This window comes from Amia ocellicauda, chromosome 12 (genome assembly GCF_036373705.1).
Source record: "Amia ocellicauda isolate fAmiCal2 chromosome 12, fAmiCal2.hap1, whole genome shotgun sequence".
Taxonomy (NCBI): Eukaryota; Metazoa; Chordata; class Actinopteri; order Amiiformes; family Amiidae; genus Amia; species Amia ocellicauda.
This window is the reverse complement of record NC_089861.1, coordinates 13,805,563-13,827,123: the sequence shown is the minus strand read 5'-3', so window position 1 is coordinate 13,827,123 and position 21,561 is coordinate 13,805,563. Positions and strand designations below refer to the sequence as shown.

General features: G+C 37.2%; 1 protein-coding gene across 4 annotated transcripts in view; it reads left to right on the top strand.

Moving 5' to 3' along the window:
* Positions 1–21,561, top strand: part of inpp4b (inositol polyphosphate-4-phosphatase type II B) — a 451,889-nt gene that overhangs the window by 178,129 nt on the left and 252,199 nt on the right. For all 4 annotated transcript variants that reach the window (XM_066718396.1, XM_066718397.1, XM_066718401.1 and 1 more), the window contains exon 4: positions 11,923–12,007. In XM_066718396.1, coding sequence (XP_066574493.1) covers positions 11,923–12,007 — 85 coding nt within the window. The remainder of the gene's footprint in view (positions 1–11,922; positions 12,008–21,561) is intronic.

The following is a 21,561-nucleotide window of genomic DNA, read 5'->3' as shown; positions in this document are numbered from 1 at the left end:
GCACCTGTCAGTGGGTGGGATATATTAGGCAGCAAGTGAACATTTTGTCCTCAAAGTTGATGTGTTAGAAGCAGGAAAAATGTGCAAGCGTAAGGATCTGAGCGACTTTGACAAGGGCCAAATTGTGATGGCTAGACGACTGGGTCAGAGCATCTCCAAAATTGCAGCTCTTGTGGGGTGTTCCCGGTCTGCAGTGGTCATTATCTATCAAAAGTGGTACAAAGAAGGAAAAGCGGTGAACCGGCGACAGGGTCATGGGCGGCCAAGGCTCATTGATGCACGTGGGGAGCGAAGGCTGGCCCGTGTGGTCCGATCCAACAGTCGAGCTACTGTAGCTCAAATTGCTGAAAAAGTTAATGCTGGTTCTGATAGAAAGGTGTCAGAACACACAGTGCATTGCAGTTTGTTGCGTATGGGGCTGCGTAGCCGCAGACCAGTCAGGGTGCCCATGCTGACCCCTGTCCACTGCCGAAAGCGCCTACAATGGACACGTGAGCATCAGAACTGGACCACGGAGCAATGGAAGAAGGTGGCCTGGTCTGATGAATCACGAGTTCAAGGTGTTGACTTGGCATCCAAATTCCCCAGATCTCAATCCAATCGAGCATCTGTGGGATGTGCTAGACAAACAAGTCCGATCTCCTTCCTACTCGTTTTTATAGTCTACAAAGAGTAGTTGTAATGAGGGCTTTAAAGCACATACTCCAAAGCAGAGATTTAGAGAGCACAGCAATGGGGAAGAGTGGGTTAATAATGTAGCTGGAAAATGTAATAATGTCAACTTCAGATAAATGAAAGATCACAGAATAAGCCGCCTATTGTACACCAAGAACAATGTATCATTTAGTACTTTCCACTTGGGCATAATTTCAATAAAAACATAGAGAAACAGCTTTTATCACAAAGCAAACTTTTCAAGAAACCCCCTTGTTTGGTGACTATAAGACTGCTTAATCTTATGCACACATTGGTTAGGACAGATCACCCTCCTATGTTTAATAGAACACTCTTTAATGAAATTCCAGACAGAAACTTGACGTGCAGTTTGCACAAAGCGATTTCACATACAAATGAATCTACTGCCTTCCTATGACAGTGTGAAAATTAACACAAAAGGTGCTATGACAACAGTGAATGTTGTTTATATGATAAGGTGCCAGTGTGTATTAGTTTGTATTGGAAGAGCATGAGGCATGAGAAACTCCACGTCACCCACTGGGTCTCTTTTGGAATTTTTCAGTTATTGATTGCTGGTGCTTCCCAAGAAGGCTAGAGATATTGTTATTTTGTTGCATGCTACACAAACACATTTTACAAACAAAGCCACCTGGGGACTTCAGTGATGGATTTGATATCAAGCCTTTTTTATAAACCACAAATACATTACACTGCAGGCATATGGAATGCTTGAGCACATTATAATACAGTATTATGTATGATGTTATTGAAGCTATGTGGCTATAGTATTATTGTGTGGTTTTCATATAATCATATATATGGGAAAAAAGTATTTGATCCCCTGCTGATTTTGTAGGTGTATTTTAGCAGTGAGAGATAGAATAACAACAAAAAATCCAGAAAAATGAATTTAAAAAAACTTATAAATTGATTTGCATGTTAATGAGGGAAATAAATATTTGACCCCTTCGACTTAGTACTTCGTGGCAAAACCCTTGTTGGCAATCACAGAGGTCAGACGTTTCTTGTAGTTGGCCACCAGGTTTGCACACATCTCAGGAGGGATTTTGTCCCACTCCTCTTTGTAGATCCTCTCCAAGTCATTAAGGTTTCGAGGCTGACGTTTGGCAACTCGAACCTTCAGCTCCCTCCACAGATTTTCTATGGGATTAAGGTCTGGAGACTGGCTAGGCCACTCCAGGACCTTAATGTGCTTCTTCTTGAGCCACTCCTTTGTTGCCTTGGCTGTGTGTTTTGGGTCATTGTCATGCTGGAATACCCATCCACGACCCATTTTCAATGCCCTGACTGAGGGAAGGAGATTCTCACTCAAGATTTGATGGTACATGGCCCCGTCCATCGTCCCTTTGATGCGGTGCAGTTGTCCTGTCCCCTTAGCAGAAATACACCCCCAAAGCATAATATTTCCACCTCCATGTTTGACAGTGGGGATGGTGTTCTTGGGGTCATTCCTCCTCCTCCAAACACGGCGAGTTGAGTTGATGCCAAAGAGCTCGATTTTGGTCTCATCTGACCACAACACTTTCACCCAGTTCTCCTCTGAATCATTCAGATGTTCATTGGCAAACTTCAGACGGGCCTGTACATGTGCTTTCTTGAGCAGGGGGGCCTTGCGGGCGCTGCAGGATTTCAGTCCTTCACGGCGTAGTGTGTTACCAATTGTTTTCTTGGCGACTATGGTCCCAGCTGCCTTGAGATCATTAACAAGATCCTCCTGTGTAGTTCTGGGCTGATTCCTCACCGTTCTCATGATCACTGAAACTCCACGAGGTGAGATCTTGCATGGAGCCCCAGACCGAGGGAGACTGACAGTTATTTTGTGTTTCTTCCATTTGCGAATAATCGCACCAACTGTTGTCACCTTCTCACCAAGCTGCTTGGCGATGGTCTTGTAGCCCATTCCAGCCTTGTGTAGGTCTACAATCTTGTCCCTGACATCCTTGGACAGCTCTTTGGTCTTGGCCATGGTGGAGAGTTTGGAATCTGATTGATTGATTGCTTCTGTGGACAGGTGTCTTTTATATAGGTAACGAGCTGAGATTAGGAGCAGTCCCTTTAAGAGAGTGCTCCTAATCTCAGCTCGTTACCTGTATAAAAGACACCTGGGAGCCAGAAATCTTGCTGATTGATAGGGGATCAAATACTTATTTCACTCATTAACATGCAAATCAATTTATAACTTTTTTGAAATGCGTTTTTCCTGATTTTTTTGCTGTTATTCTGTCTCTCACTGTTAAAATACGCCTACCATTGAAATTATAGACTGATCATTTCTTTGTCAGTGGGCAAACGTAAAAAATGAGCAGGGGATCAAATACTTTTTTCCCTCACTGTATATATTTTACCAAAGATTGTGATTTATATTTTGTATTGATTATGTTTTCAGATATTGAAGGTCCTGTATTTTATGATCTTTCTTAAAAAAAAAAAAGTGCATGACATACATTATTCAATGAGATGTGTTTGTTTGCTATCTGTGGTTTCCCTGCGTTCTAAGGTCACAAAATGTTATTTTGGCTGATATTAAGAAAACACCAAGAACATTAGTAAATGTCTATGCATTTATATTCTTGTATTAATGAAGGTTTAATCAACATAATCCATCTACAAGATTAAACAAAAGTGCAATTTGTGTGTTCTCTGAAAATCTATCAGTGCACTTAATGCAGGGCTGTAGATATACTATTGAAAGTATTATGCTTTTTGAATTATGCCATCAACACCCGTGTTTATGGGAGATTTCTAACTGTCCTGATCTGCAACCATCCAAGATTTCCTTGCAATTCCAAGCAACTCAGTCCTGCTTGAGTGTGTGCAAATTACACAATATTAAATTAAAGTGGATGTTTTATTGCTCTAATATAAAGCATTATCACATCAAACTCACATAATTTCAGTAATGAAAAGCATTTCTCATTTTCCACTTAAATTGTTCTAGCTGCAAAAGTGGGTGACGAAAACTGTGAATATGACAGTTGAGAAAGGACAACTTTAATTTTGAAGCGGCAATTGCTGTGCTTCATTATTTCAGGGAACTCATGGACAAAGAAATAACTTTCAATGAACTAAATCATGATAAAAAAAATCAGGAATGAATTTGATAGGAGCATTGGTTTAGAACTCTTTGGTCATTGAATCTCCATCAATTCATATTTCAGTAGAGACGAGGCCTGTTTATTTAAACAGTTTAAAATAGTTCCCTTTAAAAAATCATATAATATTTAAAATATAATTAAAATATAAATCATTTTTGGGATTCCATTTGTGCTGCTGAGTGCTACAGTTAGTATTTCAAATAGAAATATATACTAGTATTCAGAACATTGTCTTTTAAATACTATGTGTTTTTATATGGCATGACTATGTTCTAGATATCCTTATTTTCAAGCATTGCACTGGCAGTACGAGCTAGTTACACAGGAAAGTGTCCCTCTGTATTTGAAAAGAATCTCTCTTCTCTCTGGGGAGAATTCTGTCAACTAGGGAAAAAGCAAATGATTCCTCTATCTTGAGTTGTAGAGTCCAGGCACAGCAGTAAACACATAAAGGAGCCTACTTCAGCACCGTGTGCAATGGATTTCATTTCACCGTCTAAACCTCTGGATGGAATCATTTAGTAGAACAAGAAACAAAATTAACAGAATAAAATTATAATAGATAATGTTTAAATGTGATAATAAAAAAATATTCACAGAAAGGGGAAATATATGCATGCAAATCAATGTTTAATAAGCCACATTAGGCACAAGAGTGTGAAGGGAATACAGACTGAGAAGGTCAGCTAGATGTGTGACACCATGTGGGAATGTACTGAGCTTGATAAGTATTATGATGCACACAAACAGGTCTATGACAACTCATCACGAACAATTCATTACGAGCTCTTCATCACCAGTGACAATTCAGCACCAACAATTATTAATTGAATTAATCACGGACAATAAGTCACAGACAAAAACATTTCATCAACAAGTTTTCTGTCAGAAAACACTACTCCGTCACCAATGGCCACAATATATCATAAGCTGAGCTAAAAACAAATAGCGTAAATAACATAAATAACATAAACAGTATATTCACATAAAAATACATAAATAAAACCTCAATAGAGCTATTAATAAATAACAAATAATAGATAAGTACGTATTCAATTCAGTAGCTACATAAAACCCAGTCACTATTCTCGTTTGATTTAAATTGAACACTTCTTACTGTCGTACAATGATTCCAAAACAGCCTTTTTTTAAATCCCACAGTTAGCCATGGCTGTTGAAGTCTGTTTATCGAGAACTCCGGCTACATGCCTGTAAGCAGACTTCCTACAAAAAAGTTCCATGCCCAGAATGCATCACTCTCTAGGTGTTTATACATGGGGTGTGAAACAGACTTCTGCACAGAATATGACCATTTAGCCAATGAATGCTCAGACTTTCCGCAGATTCTGTGCAAAATGACTAAAGTATGTGTTCGTACAGCGCAGATTTCCACAGTTCTGCGTGGATCTGCATTGCTCCGTCAATGGGATCTGTGGAATTCAGCAGATCTGTGCAGAATTGCTGGAATCTGTGGAACAAGAACGTGACCTGCGTATTGAACCGGATTTAATTAAAGGCTGTTTTGGAATTGTTGTAGGACATAAAGAAGTATCTGATTTAAATCAAAGGAGACACTAAGTGACCGGGTTTTATTTACATAGCTACTAAATTGAATACATGTATCTGTTATTTGTGATTTATGAATAGCTTTATTGGGGGGTTATTTATCTAATTTGTAAACTATGTCTTTAGCACAGCTTATGATATATTGAGGTCTTAATAAGTGACTATCAAAAAGTATTGCTTTCTAACAGAAAACTTGTTGATCACAATTTTTGGTTGTTGACTTATTGTCCATGATGAATTGTGGCTGGTGATGAAAAGCTCATGATTAAATGTTTGTGATAAAACGTGCATGACAATTTGACAGGATACCGTATTCCCTATGTTCATTTTATATGTTGAAAATATACTGTATATAGCCTACTGTATCCTCACCATCACCATAATGTGAGCCACCATAAACTATCAAACATGGCTCACAGTGTATGCATGTTTGTCTTGTACTTGGAGTTGACAGAGATTTTAGGCTTCTTACTCCCATGGTGCTTCATCATGGATTGAAACCATTGTGTCAGCCACCTCATGACATTTTACAAATAAGCACCTCTCTGATTTAGAGACATTGAACATATTTTGTACCTTATTTAACCCCAGAAAAAGGGTCAAGTACTTCAAAATCCAAATGTATTGCACATTAAAGGGAAATTGTAATGTAGTTTCAACGGAATAGATTTACAATGTGTTTACATGTGTTTCAATAACTTCACAAAGTGAACCCCTTCAATGTGCAGTTCAAACCCTGATGACAGCCTTGCAGATGAGTATCAGTGAGGTGAGCCAAGGCCGTAGACTAACTAGACTATACCTGGTGAAAGTCCAAAGACACTGAGTTTCTGATTGCTATTCGGTCACCACATCTTTCTAACCTCACCCTCATTTCATGCCATTTTTTCAGCACTCTGGCTCAGTGGACATTTCAAGTCGACCTTTTCCCAGTCTTTTAAAAGGGACTCACTTGCAGTTAATTGTTTTTCAACTGGTAAAAGGGTGTCTACATCTGCCAAGTACCACTTAACATTTAAATAATAATAAAAAAAATCAGTTTTAATTATAATTTGATGAATGGTCTTGTAAAATAAATCTAGCTAGGATGTGCTGTCTCGTTGACTGAAACCAATTGATATGAATTGAATAACACTCAGATGGTGAACAACTAACTTCAACAACAACAATAACAACAAATAAAGCAAAGTAACAGTGTCCCATTGACCTGTTACATAGTGTCTCCTGAAGAGCAGCGATAGTCACCAACAAGTGAAAAGCCTAGTAGAATCTAAACATGTCTTATAACCCCAGGCAGGAACCATAATGCTGAAAAGTATTGAATTAGACAGACCTGTTGGCCCACTGCTCTCGAAAATAAAACATTTTGCAGAACTCAAAAGCCTCGCAGTGGCTTCCTATAAAGATAAATATGACCAAATCTGCAACAAAAAACATCCAAGTAATTAGGATGCTATAGAATTGTTACCTGTGGGATTGTGGGATTTGTGTCTAGGATCCTGTGTGTCTCATTTGAAAGGTGGCAGGTTTAAAGCCCCGTACGAGTGGGATCAATTAAGGGTAAAGTGGGTTAAGACAAAACCTACACATGAGCAAGCTGAGCTGCAGACAGCCCGCACAATAAGCAGTGCAGATTTGTAATATCTGTTTTTTTCCTTATTAAACATTGCTAGTTTCAAGCGCAGGCCAAAAAGAATACTGAAATCAGACTGAAGAGCAGAAGAAAAATTTTACGCTGGTGAAAATTACAGTTGTCATTTCGTTCTAGGGTTTGAAGTTGTGATAGTTGCAGCGAGTCAACTAGCCTCAGTGTTTATACATCCCAATAAACACTAGATCTGATATTTCCTACTGCTTAATCCCCTCCTGATGCTGATATGGTGCACATATTTTTAATCCTGAACACAAATGTCAGGAGAATTATTTCAGGACGAATGGGAAACTGCTGTACTCTTAAACATCCCATAATGTGATGCTGCATTTGAATCTGTGTTCTGATAACATCACTCCCTTTACACTACATCTTGATTAAATGGGATAGACTCAATACAAATACATCTGGGAAGCAGGCTAGTGTTAAAATTGAGTTGATTGTAAAAGCGGTTTCCTGTAGGTTTAACAATTTAATGCTCAAAATGTAACGAGGCTCGGTTCAGTGCCTGTCTCCGTTCTTGTGAATATATTTTAAATTAAGTGGAAGCAAATGGAAGGGAATGTAGAAAGATCTGTACAGCTTCCTTCAGTTGTCTTTCTTTATTATAAGAAAAGTAGCAAATACTAATTATTATTATCGTTTTCTAGTGGATGTCGTTACCCAAAGCATCTTGTAAGGTTTTACAAACACAAAACGATGATGTTTTATATATTTTATAAGTGGAAAAATGTCCCTATAATACAATAATCTACACATGACAGTGAAAACAATTCAGAGGAGATGATAATGGTCCACAGGTGTAAATTCAACAGTGTCAAGAAAGCAAAGAATCTGAACAGATGTCTTAAGGAGGTGTGATAGTAAGGAGTCCATAGTTTAGTTTTGGAGATGGTGGTAGTGTAGTAGTATGGTAATTCCATTCATACATCATGTAAACATCAAGGGACAAACTTTGTATATCTCCCATTACATAAGGGGTGTCAATCTCTGGTCCTGGAGGGCAACTGTGTTTTCTCTGTTAGGTTTACTTAATATTTTCCCTTTTTAAATGTTGATTACTCAAAACATTGTACCCACAGAACCTTTTGTAGTCTGGAGAGAAGTATTAAATGGAATCAGTTTAATTAGACCAATTAAGTTGCTAAGAGTGGGGTTGGAACAAAAAACAGATGACACTATATATGGGGAATTGGACACCCCAGCTTTAAGTGGGTTTATTTCTTCTTCTTAATTAACATTTATTCAGCAACCATTTCTTTGTGGTGGCATTTCCCACATTTGGAGAAATAAAACCTTTTATTAGTTATTAGTTGCCGCTACTGTCTGAGGAAAGGGCTCTACCATTTACCTTGGAATGTGGAATTCGCATTTGGTTGTGTTTTTCAGATGTATATTTTATTATATTATGTTTGTAAAGTTTATAGTCCATCTGTTAACTCAGTTCTTTACACTGGAGTTAAAATGTGAAGGAAGGAACCTTTGATGGTTAGTTTTGCATTTTTTTTGTGTTTGTTTTCCTGTTGACATCAACAAAAGACCTGCCAAAAGATGAGGTGTGTGTCTAATTAACCACATAATAAAACCTGGAAATGGTGTTACTGACTAGGCAGCTTAAATGTGTTGTGTATAAATAATCATTTCTTAATTATGTACAAAACAAAGGAACGCAACATATGGAGTTTTACAGATCCCTGATTCTTGCAGCCTGTTAAAACACATCATAACCAGAAGGGATGCTTCTTTTCTTCTAACCTTCTGCCAGCAGATTTTCAATGGCTTCTGGTCATGACTTGGCAAATCATAAGTCGAACCATGCCAATGATTTGCATGCTGCAGCAAAATGTTGTTTTTCTTTCCTTCTCGTCAATGGAAAACCAAACAAAAAACTGCCAGTCCTGCCCCCCACCCACCCCAGAGAATATGCCCTCTGCGGAGAATCTGAGAAGAGGCTCATTCTGGAGAGCGGCTGTATGTAACAGCACGGTGTGTTGATAAATTCCACATTATCGCATCTCCTTTGATAGGCCTCGACTCCAAGGCAGCGGGGCCCTTGCTGAAACTGACAAGTGACTCAGAACGTGTTATCTGAGAATTCATGGAAGATTTCGACCTGAACAAAGAAAATCCATCACCCACTAATCCACTGAGTGCAAAAGCTCTTGGACTGGGGCTTTAGTCACTTAAAGATATTGGGGAATTTGATGCAGATACATGGCCCATGTCACTGGTTTGTGGTAGATGACAGGTGCAGCTAAATCAGTTAAATTTGACCTTTGTGCATTGGTCAAGCTTCTCTTCAATGCCCAGGAAGCATGTCAGAGAGGAACACTGGTTATAAATCTGAGTATTGTTAAGAAATACAATAAAATAAGTAAAGAGGTTGTGGAATTTTGGTGCTAAAAATAGTATGCAGAGTAAGATTAAGTATATGTGACATAGGCATCTTATCTGACACATGCAAACTTCATAAGTATTAAGACTTAGGCTATAAGACACATACGCATTTTTAAATTGTGTGTCTGTGAGGAACAATCTTTTCAGATACAGCTAAATCAACGCAAAAAGGTCATATCATGCTCGACATATTTTTGAAGATTATAAGGTTATAATTGTGTTCTATTGATGTGTGTAATTCTAGAATTCTTGAAGGCTGTCATATTCCATTTAAATGAGCTCGGCCTGTGACAACATGCAATAAAGAAAATAAAAATTGGAAAGGAATCCAAAAGAGAGAGGACTTGTATATGAATTGATTTGGACCTATGTACGTCTATTTTGAATGCAATAAATGTGTGTGTGTGATTGGGGAGTGCGGGGGGATGCTTGAAAATGTAAAAAGGGTAACATTGCTTTAACCTCCGACACTTTTCTGATTTTTGTTTGACTTCAATGCTCGGCAAGCGTGCAGCCGACATTATGGAAGTCATTAATTATTGATTCTGTTATATGATTTTCAAGGAAACAAGCTGGAATATTTGTAGATGTATCTGAAAATCGAGATGACAGTTGTTTGTGCACAGCATAAAAAAAATACACGGCTGGCACAAAGGTCTTGGACTACACATCCTATGAGATTTGACATTGTTAATTTCACTGAAGCATTCTTTTTTTGTTGTTTCTTCTGCACTGTGTTCTGTTAAATTAGTGTTTGTTTGTTTGTTTATTAAATTTTGTATGTATTTATTTATTTAACGCCCCTATTATGTTTCAAATGTCCTGTTGCTTTGAAGATTAGAACAAATGGCATTTCTGTCTGTTAAGATCAACCCCCAGACATCACTACTACTCTGTAAATATACTGTATCTAGCATACTTAAGTTTATGCAAAGATATTATACAGTGGCAGTGCATGCAACCTGAGAATAATTTATCTACACTATGTCTGCTATGATTAAAGATACTAGGCTTATTCATTGATATTCTCCACTCCTTGAAGGTTCATCTCTTATTGCCGATTCATATGGAACCAATTACTGTTAAAAATAAAATAAAATTAAAGGAGTTCGTTTTCTTTATCAGTGGGGTTTCTTTCACTTTATTTTTTTCTACAACTACTTTGCAGATGAAAAAAAGAAACATCTAGGGCTAAGTTATATATATAAAAAAAGCTCATTAACCTGAGTGTTTGCCTTCAAAAAGATAAGATGTCCGATATCTTTTATACATATGTAAGTACCCTTGTGCTTCAAAAGAATGTGACTGATGAATAACATCTGCCCTGAGTGTCCACAGCGGTTTGTTTAGCCATACAGATAGAAATTCTCATCCGAATAAATTATTATGTAGAAAGCAGCAAAAACACACTTTCATTTTCTATGACTAGACCCCAGCAGGAGTATATATTTTCCTGTTTATGCAGGATCCTTATTGTTATTCTTGTGTTTTAGACCTTTGTATTATAATTATGATTATTGTGTTGTATAGAAAAGGTAAACAATACATTTTTTATCAGCCTGCAAGCCTTCCTTGTTTGATTTAGTTTTCTGCTAAATGCAATTATTCTGCCTAGCATATACTAATAATAAGTGGAAAACACTACTATTCATACTTATGACTGGGATTGTAGAACTTGCTTTGGAGTCATTTTGTTTTCAGAGGAAAACTTAATCAAGCCATCCAAACTTCCATCATTTTAAGAACCTGTAATAGTGAACTGATTTGAGTTGTGTTTATTTTATTTCTTTGCCTAGCTCTTATTCAACATGGATCTCATGGAGTTCCTTATTTTACTTTTTAATATCAACTTGCCAAGTTAGCATCAGCACATACGGTTTCGATTTCTGGGAGGTTTAAAATGAGTTAGAAAAACGTCCTTTGCTGCAAGCGTGTGGTTCACTCAAGGCAAAGAGGCACTTCCTCGTGTCAGGAGGGTTTCAGAATTGAGGCCTGTGAGGTATTGAATTATTTAGAAAGAGCACACAACACAAATATACAAACAATAGAAAGACAAAAACAAAAAAACTGTTTTCCTCCATAGGCACAACTTTGTGAACAAAAAGGATTAAGCCCTTATTTGCTTCCTTGAAACATTTCCTAGCAGAGGCTGACCAAATAATCATTTTCAAACATTTATGATTACCATTGGAGACAATAACCAAACTGCATTTTAATCAGAAGTAATGGGAAACTGGCGAGAGAGAAACATTTCATTTGGCTGCAGCTGCCAAGAGTTTCATAATACAAAATCATTATAAATACCCTCACCACCTCCACCTTCCTACCATCTCCTATTCCCTCAGAAGAACAGTAGATTGATTTTACTTCCCAATGTGTTTTAGTGACAAAAACTGTGCTCTTTACATCCCCATATACACTGTACAATTGTCAATTAACAATTAGCCTGGGCAGCCGCTGTGGCTGAACTGAAGCCATGGTCCGGTTGGTAATTTTGTTATTTATTTCCTGCAGAAGTCTGATCCAGCCGAGGTAGTAGTCCTGGAACGATGTCACATTGTGGAGAGCGGAGATAACAGAAATGCTGCATTAAGCATCAGTAAGTACCGAAAGATTAATTAATTTGCTGTACTGTGAAGTGATTTATGATTGATTTTACTGTACAGTGTTGCACGGGAATATTAATTTTGTAATTGGTGCGATTGTGCAAACGCTCACTGTTCAGCTGTTACTTTAACCAGATGCTTGCAAAAGTAAGGGGAATATGTACCAGTTATTGAATGATTACCTACCCCATTACTCAGCATTACATAGGAGTCTACATCCACAGAGGCTGTCGTGGGGGGCAGGAGTATTTCCGGAGATACGAGCAGGCAGATTTAAACGGATGTCTTTCTTTCGGAGCAATCAAGGAATTTACACCCTCCTCTACGACGGCAGTGATTTTAATGCAGGACTTTTCTATGCCAAATCACAATCAGCTGTATTTGTACATGCTGCATATTTTCTGATGAAATGTAGTCCTACCACCTAGGAACCTTTTACAATTTACAACGAAAATCCTCCTGCCCCGCACCAACTCTTCCATCAACATCGCCAGTGACAGGTGTGTGGGGAAAACCTACGGGATGTATTTCTTTTCCTTTCTTTTTCTTTCAACGCCTTAGAAATGCAAACTTTCCCTCGAAGACAATCTTGTAGCCGACGGAAGCATGGCAGGATGAGCAGTCTTTTAGTACAGGGTCTTTGCTATCTGTTACATCCCTCATGGACCTGTATTGGTCCAGGTTGTTGATCTAATCGCCACCTGGTCATTGACTTAGAAAGCTACACTGCTGTACGCTGTCTATCAGCCTCTACAATACCCCAATTTATACTCAATTGCTTGGACTTTTAAAAGTGAGTGTAGAAAAGGAAAAAACCCAAACAAAAACCAAAAACGACAGCCTTCTGGCATTACTACACGCTAGTCCTTGGATCTAGACCTAGACTTGATTTAGATCAAATCACGAAACACATCAGCCCCATCTGCCAATTTCACATTCAGTAATACTAGATAACAGCAGTCTGTTGGCTAGATGTAAGAAGCCTTTGGCAGAAAGAGATCTGCCACTGAGTGCTGTGTTGTCAGGATTGTAGATAATCTAATCTAAACCTATATATTTATTAGTTAGGGTCTTTATTATAATACTCATCATCATCATTTTTAAGTTTTCTGAATTTGGCTAGGGAGCTCGATGCATCCTCTGCCTGTATAACAATGTATAACAACTGTGTCCAGCACAGTTTGCCTTTTACAGCACCTGTCAATCACCTGGCATCCACAGCTCTGGACAAATGCTTGATCTCTGTGCTAAGTGCCAGATGTACTCACTGTTCTGTATAATGTTGGATTTTCTTTTATTTCCACAAATACACTTTTTTTTTTGGACTATAGAAGCTCTCCTGTCTGTTACCTTGTTTGAACATTATTGTGCCTGGTGATTAATGGTCTTTCTGGTAATAGTCTAGTTGAAAATCTGTTCAAATATAAAAATAAATAAAAACAACTATTAGTATAGCCTATGTATACTAAAATCAATTGTTCTAAATAAGAATAAGAACATGAGCAATGAGGTTTTGAGCCTATTATTGTATCATCAACCACTTAATGCTCTTCATATTTGAACATACAAGTAAAACAAGTTTATGAGGGTTAGTTTTAGTTTGTAATCAGTTACAAATCAATGATTACATTTTGTTAAGCCTGTAAAGCAAGTGGGTCTTTTTTTTTTTTTAAATGTGCTCATTTAATCTACTGTTTATGCAATAAAATAACTAATGAGATGCAGATTTAGTTTTAGGGTGGAGAAAATGGGGCAGTTGCCAAGAACCCCAGGCAATGGCTTTCTCAATGGTAGCCTAATTTAGGACAAAACGTAATCAATGAACAATTTCAATACATGTAAAAAGTATTAACAAAACTATGTTTGTCGTGCATGGAGCATAAATCTACACTGTTTGTTAGTACTCCAATAGTTAATCTAGAAAGGTAGAAAGTGTCTGGTAGTCTAATAAATCTACTTTCTAGGATGTTGTGATAAAGGGAATACATAATTATAATAAGAATAACCACATATAGGGAACAGCTGCCTACTAGATGGTTATTATGTTTTTAAAAGTGTTCACACACATGAATTTTAGGCAATTGTGGCTGCATAAATGCATTTACAGTGCTTTGTACAGAAATGTACTAGTAAAAATCAATGTAGACCACAGCTACGTGGGTGAATGTAGTCTTGAACCTTTTCCTGTTTTAGCTGCATTATTGGAAAAATAAATGATTTTGTTTCTGTAGAAAACAGACTCCATGTCTAACAAATGTTACAATGCTTACGGATTGTCCTAACTATTTAAAATGTTTAAATTAGTATTGTTAAAAATGTAACCTGGTTTCACTTTAGATTAAGATTAAGATGTTACACTAGTTTTGCCTGATATGTGTACAACATCTCCACTGAATATCTAAAAAACTAAAACCACAACCACATACCAAAAACTTGGTAGGCACCAGTCAATAGCAAAATAAATTATGCATATCTTTTTAAAACTGAAATTGAAAACGGACTGTTAAATTAATGTTAAAAATACTCTGAAAAGCTGTCTGACTAGGCACAGCACTATAAATATGTATTGATAAGATGCGTAAAATAGGATTATGGAGCTTGAGAGGCCCCACAGTATGTCTGAAGGGGGCCCCCCTGCACCCCCCCCTCAAGCCGGGTCTGGCTTTAAGAATCTTTTAATTTCCACAATTGTCAACTATATTGTTTAGCACCATTTTTCAAGAGATATGATTTAATGTGGGGTTGAGTGGTTAGATGGTACTTTTTGGTGCAAGGGTTGTCTGTGTCTTCCAACTTTGTTTTATAGCTGTGTTGAAAAAATAGCCATTCATAGCTTGCAACAGGTATTTTGTCAGCTAGGTTGTGTGTTTTGATCTACCTCCAACTAAAGGTGCAGTTTTTGATCAGATTTATACAGCACCGACTTAGGGAGTGGTGATGTACTGCAACTGACACGTTTGTGGATAGTGGGAAGTGCTATGCCATCACAGATTCTACCATGGTAGTCGATACCCCCCCACCCAACACACACAGACTTTTCTCAAATCCATTGCCTGAATTCAGGTTCAATAAACATGCAATGCAGTTTTAGTAAGGTCAGGACTACATTAGACTACATTAGAAAACTTCAATAAATTATAGATTTGGTCCCATTTAGTTTATGATCTATAATATTACTATATCAGAATAGATAAGAATCATGTTTACATAGCAACTTAACATGCAAGTAAGTATGCAAGTTAAGTTGTGATTGAAATCTTAGGACATTTTTTTAATGGCTGCAGTTCTATACACATTTTGTTGTTGATGAAAAATCTGAATTTTAATCACAACATAAAAAAATAATAATGCTGTGATGATTTTTGTGATGATATATTTTTAATTGATTTGGGAATAAGGCATATATCTTCTTCACACAGTATCAAAAATAGTATTATTTTTTCTCTCATATGCATAATTTAGAACTCCAGCACAAATGAACATGATACAATCAGCACTGTTTGGATTTAAATCACTACTAATTTGCATGTGAAACTGGTGCCTGCAGAGAATTTAGTGTACTTAATTAATAGGACAACTGATGTCTATATTTGAATTCCCTTGAATCATAACTCTATTGCACTTTAATTTAGCAGCACAGTAGAAGAGTGGCTAAACTTACCTTAGGAAGCAAATCTCAACTCCTAAAATACACTCAACAAATGGAGATGGCTTTTAAGTCAATCTATTCCCCTTTTTTCTACTTGTTTAAAAGCAGGGACTAAATGCAAACAGCCTTGTCTGTCTCTTCTTCCAGCGCTGTAAAATCTCATAATGCAAGAAAGAGCCAATGCAGAAGGGTCACTGAGTGCTCCAGACCTGAAAAAGGTTATTCCCGAATGTGTGGCTGTCCGCTTGCATTAGTATGCAATATGTTTTTCAGAATATTTATTGGTAATGATCAAGATTGCATATCTTTGGTGTATAACAAACAGTTTTTGCAGCTTTTTTCTGTTCATGCAAATTAGAGAAATGCTTGGCTACAGTTAAGTCTTTGAAGCAGACTAAAATCAGTGCATCAACATATTCCTTCCCATGTTCGTGTTGTGCCTAAACATTTACCCAAGGGCGAACAGGACGCTGTTTGGTCGTCTTTTATCCTAAGCTTAAACTTTCCCATTCGTACAAATTGCTTTGGTTTTTGTTGTGAAAGAAGAGATATAAATTCAGATTGACTTTAAAAAACATACCAACAGAGAAGATAAGAGAGCTTGACTAAAAACTGTAATGACTACCAGCATAGTTTGCAAACAACCAAAACAACATGATTTGATACAGAGATTTAATGGCAATAATGGACAATAAAGTGCTTCATAATACCTCATAGAAGCAAGAACTATGTATTGAAGTAGAGTCATTTTCCAGGACGATTCTGCAATAGAGATGAATCATAATACCTGAAAGAGACTGGTAAAGGGCAAAGGGAAAAACCTGATTTCTCTAAATGTTATACGCCTGTATTGAATTGCGGTTATACTATTGTTGTCATCACCCATGTCTATGCAAAGTAATCTATCTGGTCCAAGGATCCAAAATGGCTTTACTTTAATATCAAATAAGATTGACAGAATATCCCAGAGCATAGTCTATTATCACCATTATGTAGTATTGGCTTGATTGCTAAAAAAATCTTATTAAAACACTCTCTGGGGAAAGGATGATGAGGTCATAAATCCCACACAGGACTAAACCCAAAAGATGATTCAGGAACAGTTAAGATTTAATGGAAACTTAATGTCACGTCAGCCTAAAACACATTGAGCAAACTGAAAAAACAACGTATTCCAGTTAATATTAGGAAAGAGTAGAATATGAACATTTTATTGGGATGTTCCCATAAATAACAGGCAGTCAGATGGACAGGACCTATATAAGTCAAGGTTTTGTTTCTTTTTTTCTCTATTGATTTTGATCTGCTTTTCCTATCAGTCAGACCCTAATGAGGCTTCTTGATATGCAATGGGCTAAAATAAATGAATTAAAATGTTAATGGATCATTCTTGTATTATGTTCTCAATTTTTTTCCCCTGTATGTCATAGATTTCAAGTTTTTTTTAAGATGATCTGCTTTACTTTAATGGGCCGGTCACTTCTTCTTTACACACTTCATTAATCCAGAAAAGAAAACATTTATCACAGTTGGCTTTTCTTTGTGTCCTTCTTTTTGGAGGGGAAAGGGGTCAAAAAGCATTTGAGAAGAAAATGTATTAATCTGTTTTCTTGTTGCTCTATAAAGCAGCAGGAGCAATTCATCATACTTTAACTTAGTGGCATGCACAAGCAGACAAACTCATACAATGCTGGGTGGAGAAAATTAAAAATATATTGTTTCTTTCACTGGCAATGTGGCTTAATGTTTTTCACTTTAAAATGGAAGATATTTGCTTTTTATCTATGCTTGCATATTAAGACCTCAGAATCCAATCTTGAACTGTCTGAATAATTAAATGTAGGAACAAGATTAGTAGACATTTAGACAAATGATGATGAAGAAGATTATTGTTATGGTGCATTTATGTAATACTATATTTAAAATATGTTTATATAGATTAAACAATACAACAGTTTATTTTACATGAGCATTAATAATAATTATACTAATATGCTATGCAATATATAGTCACCTCCATGTATGCCCATAAATGATAACAAAAATATTAATAGCAAAACAAATGCATTTATTACTCAGATAAATTAATATATGTTCAATTGTAATACAACAGAACAGAGCAACATCATATGCTTTACATGTTGTTGTTTTTTTAAACACACTATATATAAAAAGATTTCCAATTCAGTATTTGCTATGTCTTTTAAAAAATGTTGAATAGCTTTTAAATGCTTACCTTTTTGATTGATAAAAGTATGTTTATTCGGATTTGTGGGCTTCTTGGCAGGCACAACCTCTTTCACATCAAACAGTTAAAACAGGTGGTCCCAGTCGATTTAGTCAGCATTTCACCTCAGTAGTTTTGCTGCATTTTAGTTTCCTTCAGTCATTAAATCTAGTCCCTTAAATACATCAGGCCCATGTGAATACAGAACTGCTTAGTATGTCTGATTTGAAATCAGTTTGAGGTTTTGGTACATATGACATTTGTGACACATCAGGTTGTTGTATATTTACACACACACACATACACACACACACAGACACACACACACACACACATTCATAACAACATTAATTACAATAAAACATAACACATTGGTTAATTTACTTTAGATTTTTGAACTGCATTAACATACTATACTGTAGTATATTTTACCAGACAGTTTCCATTTCCATATATTTCATAAAAACAGGTGAATGTTTGTGGCTATGTATAAATATGCATTTACACAACTAGCCTGAACCTGGACATCTTACTTAAATAAGTGAGGAATAATCAGCATGAAGTTTCCTTAAATTGAAATATATTCATTTTATGATAAGGACATGCTGCCAGAGATGATTTACTACCATTTAGTCAGTTGCTGTTCAAAATATCATTAGGTTACATATGCAACCCTGGTTATCAGAAAGAGAAAATAGTTCCCAAAGGGACTATGGGATATTGCTGCCCACAGTGGGAAAGCTTGAAAACTTTTAACAAAGCTGCCAGTAGACATGTGTGGCTGTGCTCATCAAGTCAGCACACAGACTGCAGTTTATTCAAGGGAAAGACAAACAGCTGAATCTATGGCCATTCATAAACTAGTGTGTAATCCCCAATGGGCCATCTGGGGAATAGATGGAAAACCAAGAGAGCAGTGAGTGGATTATTGCCTTCTCAGGCTTCATTTACATCCCATAGACTCCTTTACCATTCCAAATGGACCCCCAACCTTTGCTGGAGGTGTCCATTGTCAAGATCTCATAATAGTATATATGCCATAGCTGAGCAACTTGCAGCAGGCTGCAGAGATGAGCATTTTGCAATGGCAAACATAACATGGATGCAATGCTCTGGAGGAGGTCTAGCAGCAAGGCCTGGAATACAACCATTTCCACAATCACCCCGTCTCTTAACCTGAAGAGGGAGACAGGATTGGAACATTATAACTCTTTCGGGCCAACTTGCGTCCCACCAGAACCATGAGCCCAGACACCCTTCTGTGGTGGGGAGAGCACAGGCCAGGACAGACACTGGAGGTACATCCACCAAAGCAGGCAATACCATGGTCTGTGCAGGTGGATTTGAGGACACAGCAAGCATGGGCTTATGCTTTTGAATTAAAGATCCAGAGGATTAGTGGTAGGAGTGTGTTACAGACCACCCAATTCAGATATTCAGAAAGATGTTGCATTGTACAGTGTAATCAGGACTGCATGTAGCAAGGATGTGGCTGTTATAATGGGGGATTTCAATTTCCCAAACATAGACTGGGAAAGCCCAGTTGGGACTACAGAAGCAGAAAAATGGTTGAGATGATAAATGACTGCTTTCTAACTCAGTTTGTCAGGAAACCAACCAGAGAGAGCTCATGCATTGACTTGATCTTTTCAAATGACCAAGACAGAGTCAGAGGGACACTAGTTAGAGAACCAATGGCAAATTGTGATCACAATATTGTTAGCTTTGAATCATACTTTCAAAAAACAAGGACCAAGTCTAAAACAATGGTCTACAATTTTAGAAAAGCAAACCTTGAAGGTATGAGGCAGAACTTAGAGTTAGACTGGAGCACACTGTATACAAATTCAGTTGAAAATGGATGGTTATATATTAAGAATATACTACTTGAGGCTCAGGAGCAATTTGTACCAAAACTTTGCAAATCGAGGACCAAAAAACATTGGCCAAATGGTTTAATAGAAGTACCCAAAAAAATATCAAGAGAAAGAAAATGTTGTATAGCCTATACAAAAGGGATAGAGACGAAACAAAATACAAAGAACATGCTTAACTGCAAAGAGATCTTAAGAAAGGGATCAGGAAAGCAAAGAGGGAAATATAAAGAAACAGCTCTTGAAGCTAAAACTAATGCAAAGAGCTTTTTTTCAATACTACAACAGCAAGAGGTCAATAAAGGAGGAAGTGAAACAGATAAAGGGCAAAAATGGAAGTATCTTGGAAAATGAACAAGATGTGGCAAATGTTCTCAATGAGTATTTCACAGAGGTTTTTACAAAAGAAAAAACAGATTACAGGTTAACAATTAGTCCAATCAAACCCTAAGATCAGGATAAATGAGGAGGAGGTACTAAAGGGACTAGCAGAATTAAAAACAAACAAATCACTTGGGCCAGATGGTATATTTCCAACAGTACTTAAAGAAATGAGGGGAATTATTTATAGGCCACTAACTCAAATTTTCCAAAAGACACTTACAACAGGGGATGTGCCCACTGACTAGAAGACGGCAAATGTCATACCAATCCACAAGAAAGAGGACAAAACTGAGCAAGGAAATTACAGACCAATCAGTCTCAAATGTAAAAAATGATTGGACAGAAAATAGAGGAGCATCTTAATGAAAACCATATTCTTGGAGATAGTCAGCATGGGTTTAGATGATGCAGATCATGTCTTACTAATTTATTAGAATTTTTTGAACATGTAACTGCAGCTGTAGATCATGTGAAAGCATATGATATGATATACTTAGATTTTCAGAAAGCTTTTGATAAGGTTCCACACCAAAGACTGATCCTCAAATTGGAAGCTGTAGGCATTCAGGGTAATGTAAGTAGATGGATTATGAACTGGTTGATGTATAGGAAACAGAGGGTGTCAATTAGAGGAGTTGCTTCTAACTGGAGTGAGGTTGTTAGTGGAGTTCCACAGGGATCAGTACTAGGGCCTTTGCTTTTTCTAATCTATATTAATGATCTGGACACAGGGATAGTTATCAAACTTGTCAAATTTGTAGATGATACTAAAATACGTGCCTCAGCAGATACAATCTCGGCAGCACAGGTTATTCAAAGGGACTTAGATAATATTCAGTTGTGGGCCGACACCTGGCAGATGAAATTCAGTGGAGAAGTATAACGTATTGCATGCAGGTAACAACAAATTCCACTATAATTACACTATGGGAGGAATAGAACTAGATGAAGTATCGCATGAGAAAGACCTAGGAGTCTATGTGGACTCCTCACTTTCTCCATCCAACCAATGTGGGGAAGCAATAAAAAAGGCAAACAGGATGTTAGGGTATATTGTCAAAAGTGTAGAATTGAGAACAAGGGCAGTAATGTCCAGACTGTACAATGCACTAGTTATCTGGATACTGTGTACAGTTCTGGGCACCACACTTCAAGAAAGATATCGCTGCTCTAGAGGCAGTTCAGAGGAGAGCAACCAGACTTATTCCAGGTCTGAAGGGAATGTCCTACTGAGAGACTGAGGAACTGAACCTTTTCACCCTGGAACAGAGGAGACTACGTGGGGACTTGATTCAAGTCTTCAAAATCATGAAAGGCATCGACCACATCGAACCAGAGGAGCTTTTCCAGATCAGCAGGGACACACACACCCGGGGACACAAATGGAAATTAGGCTTCAAGGCATTCATGATG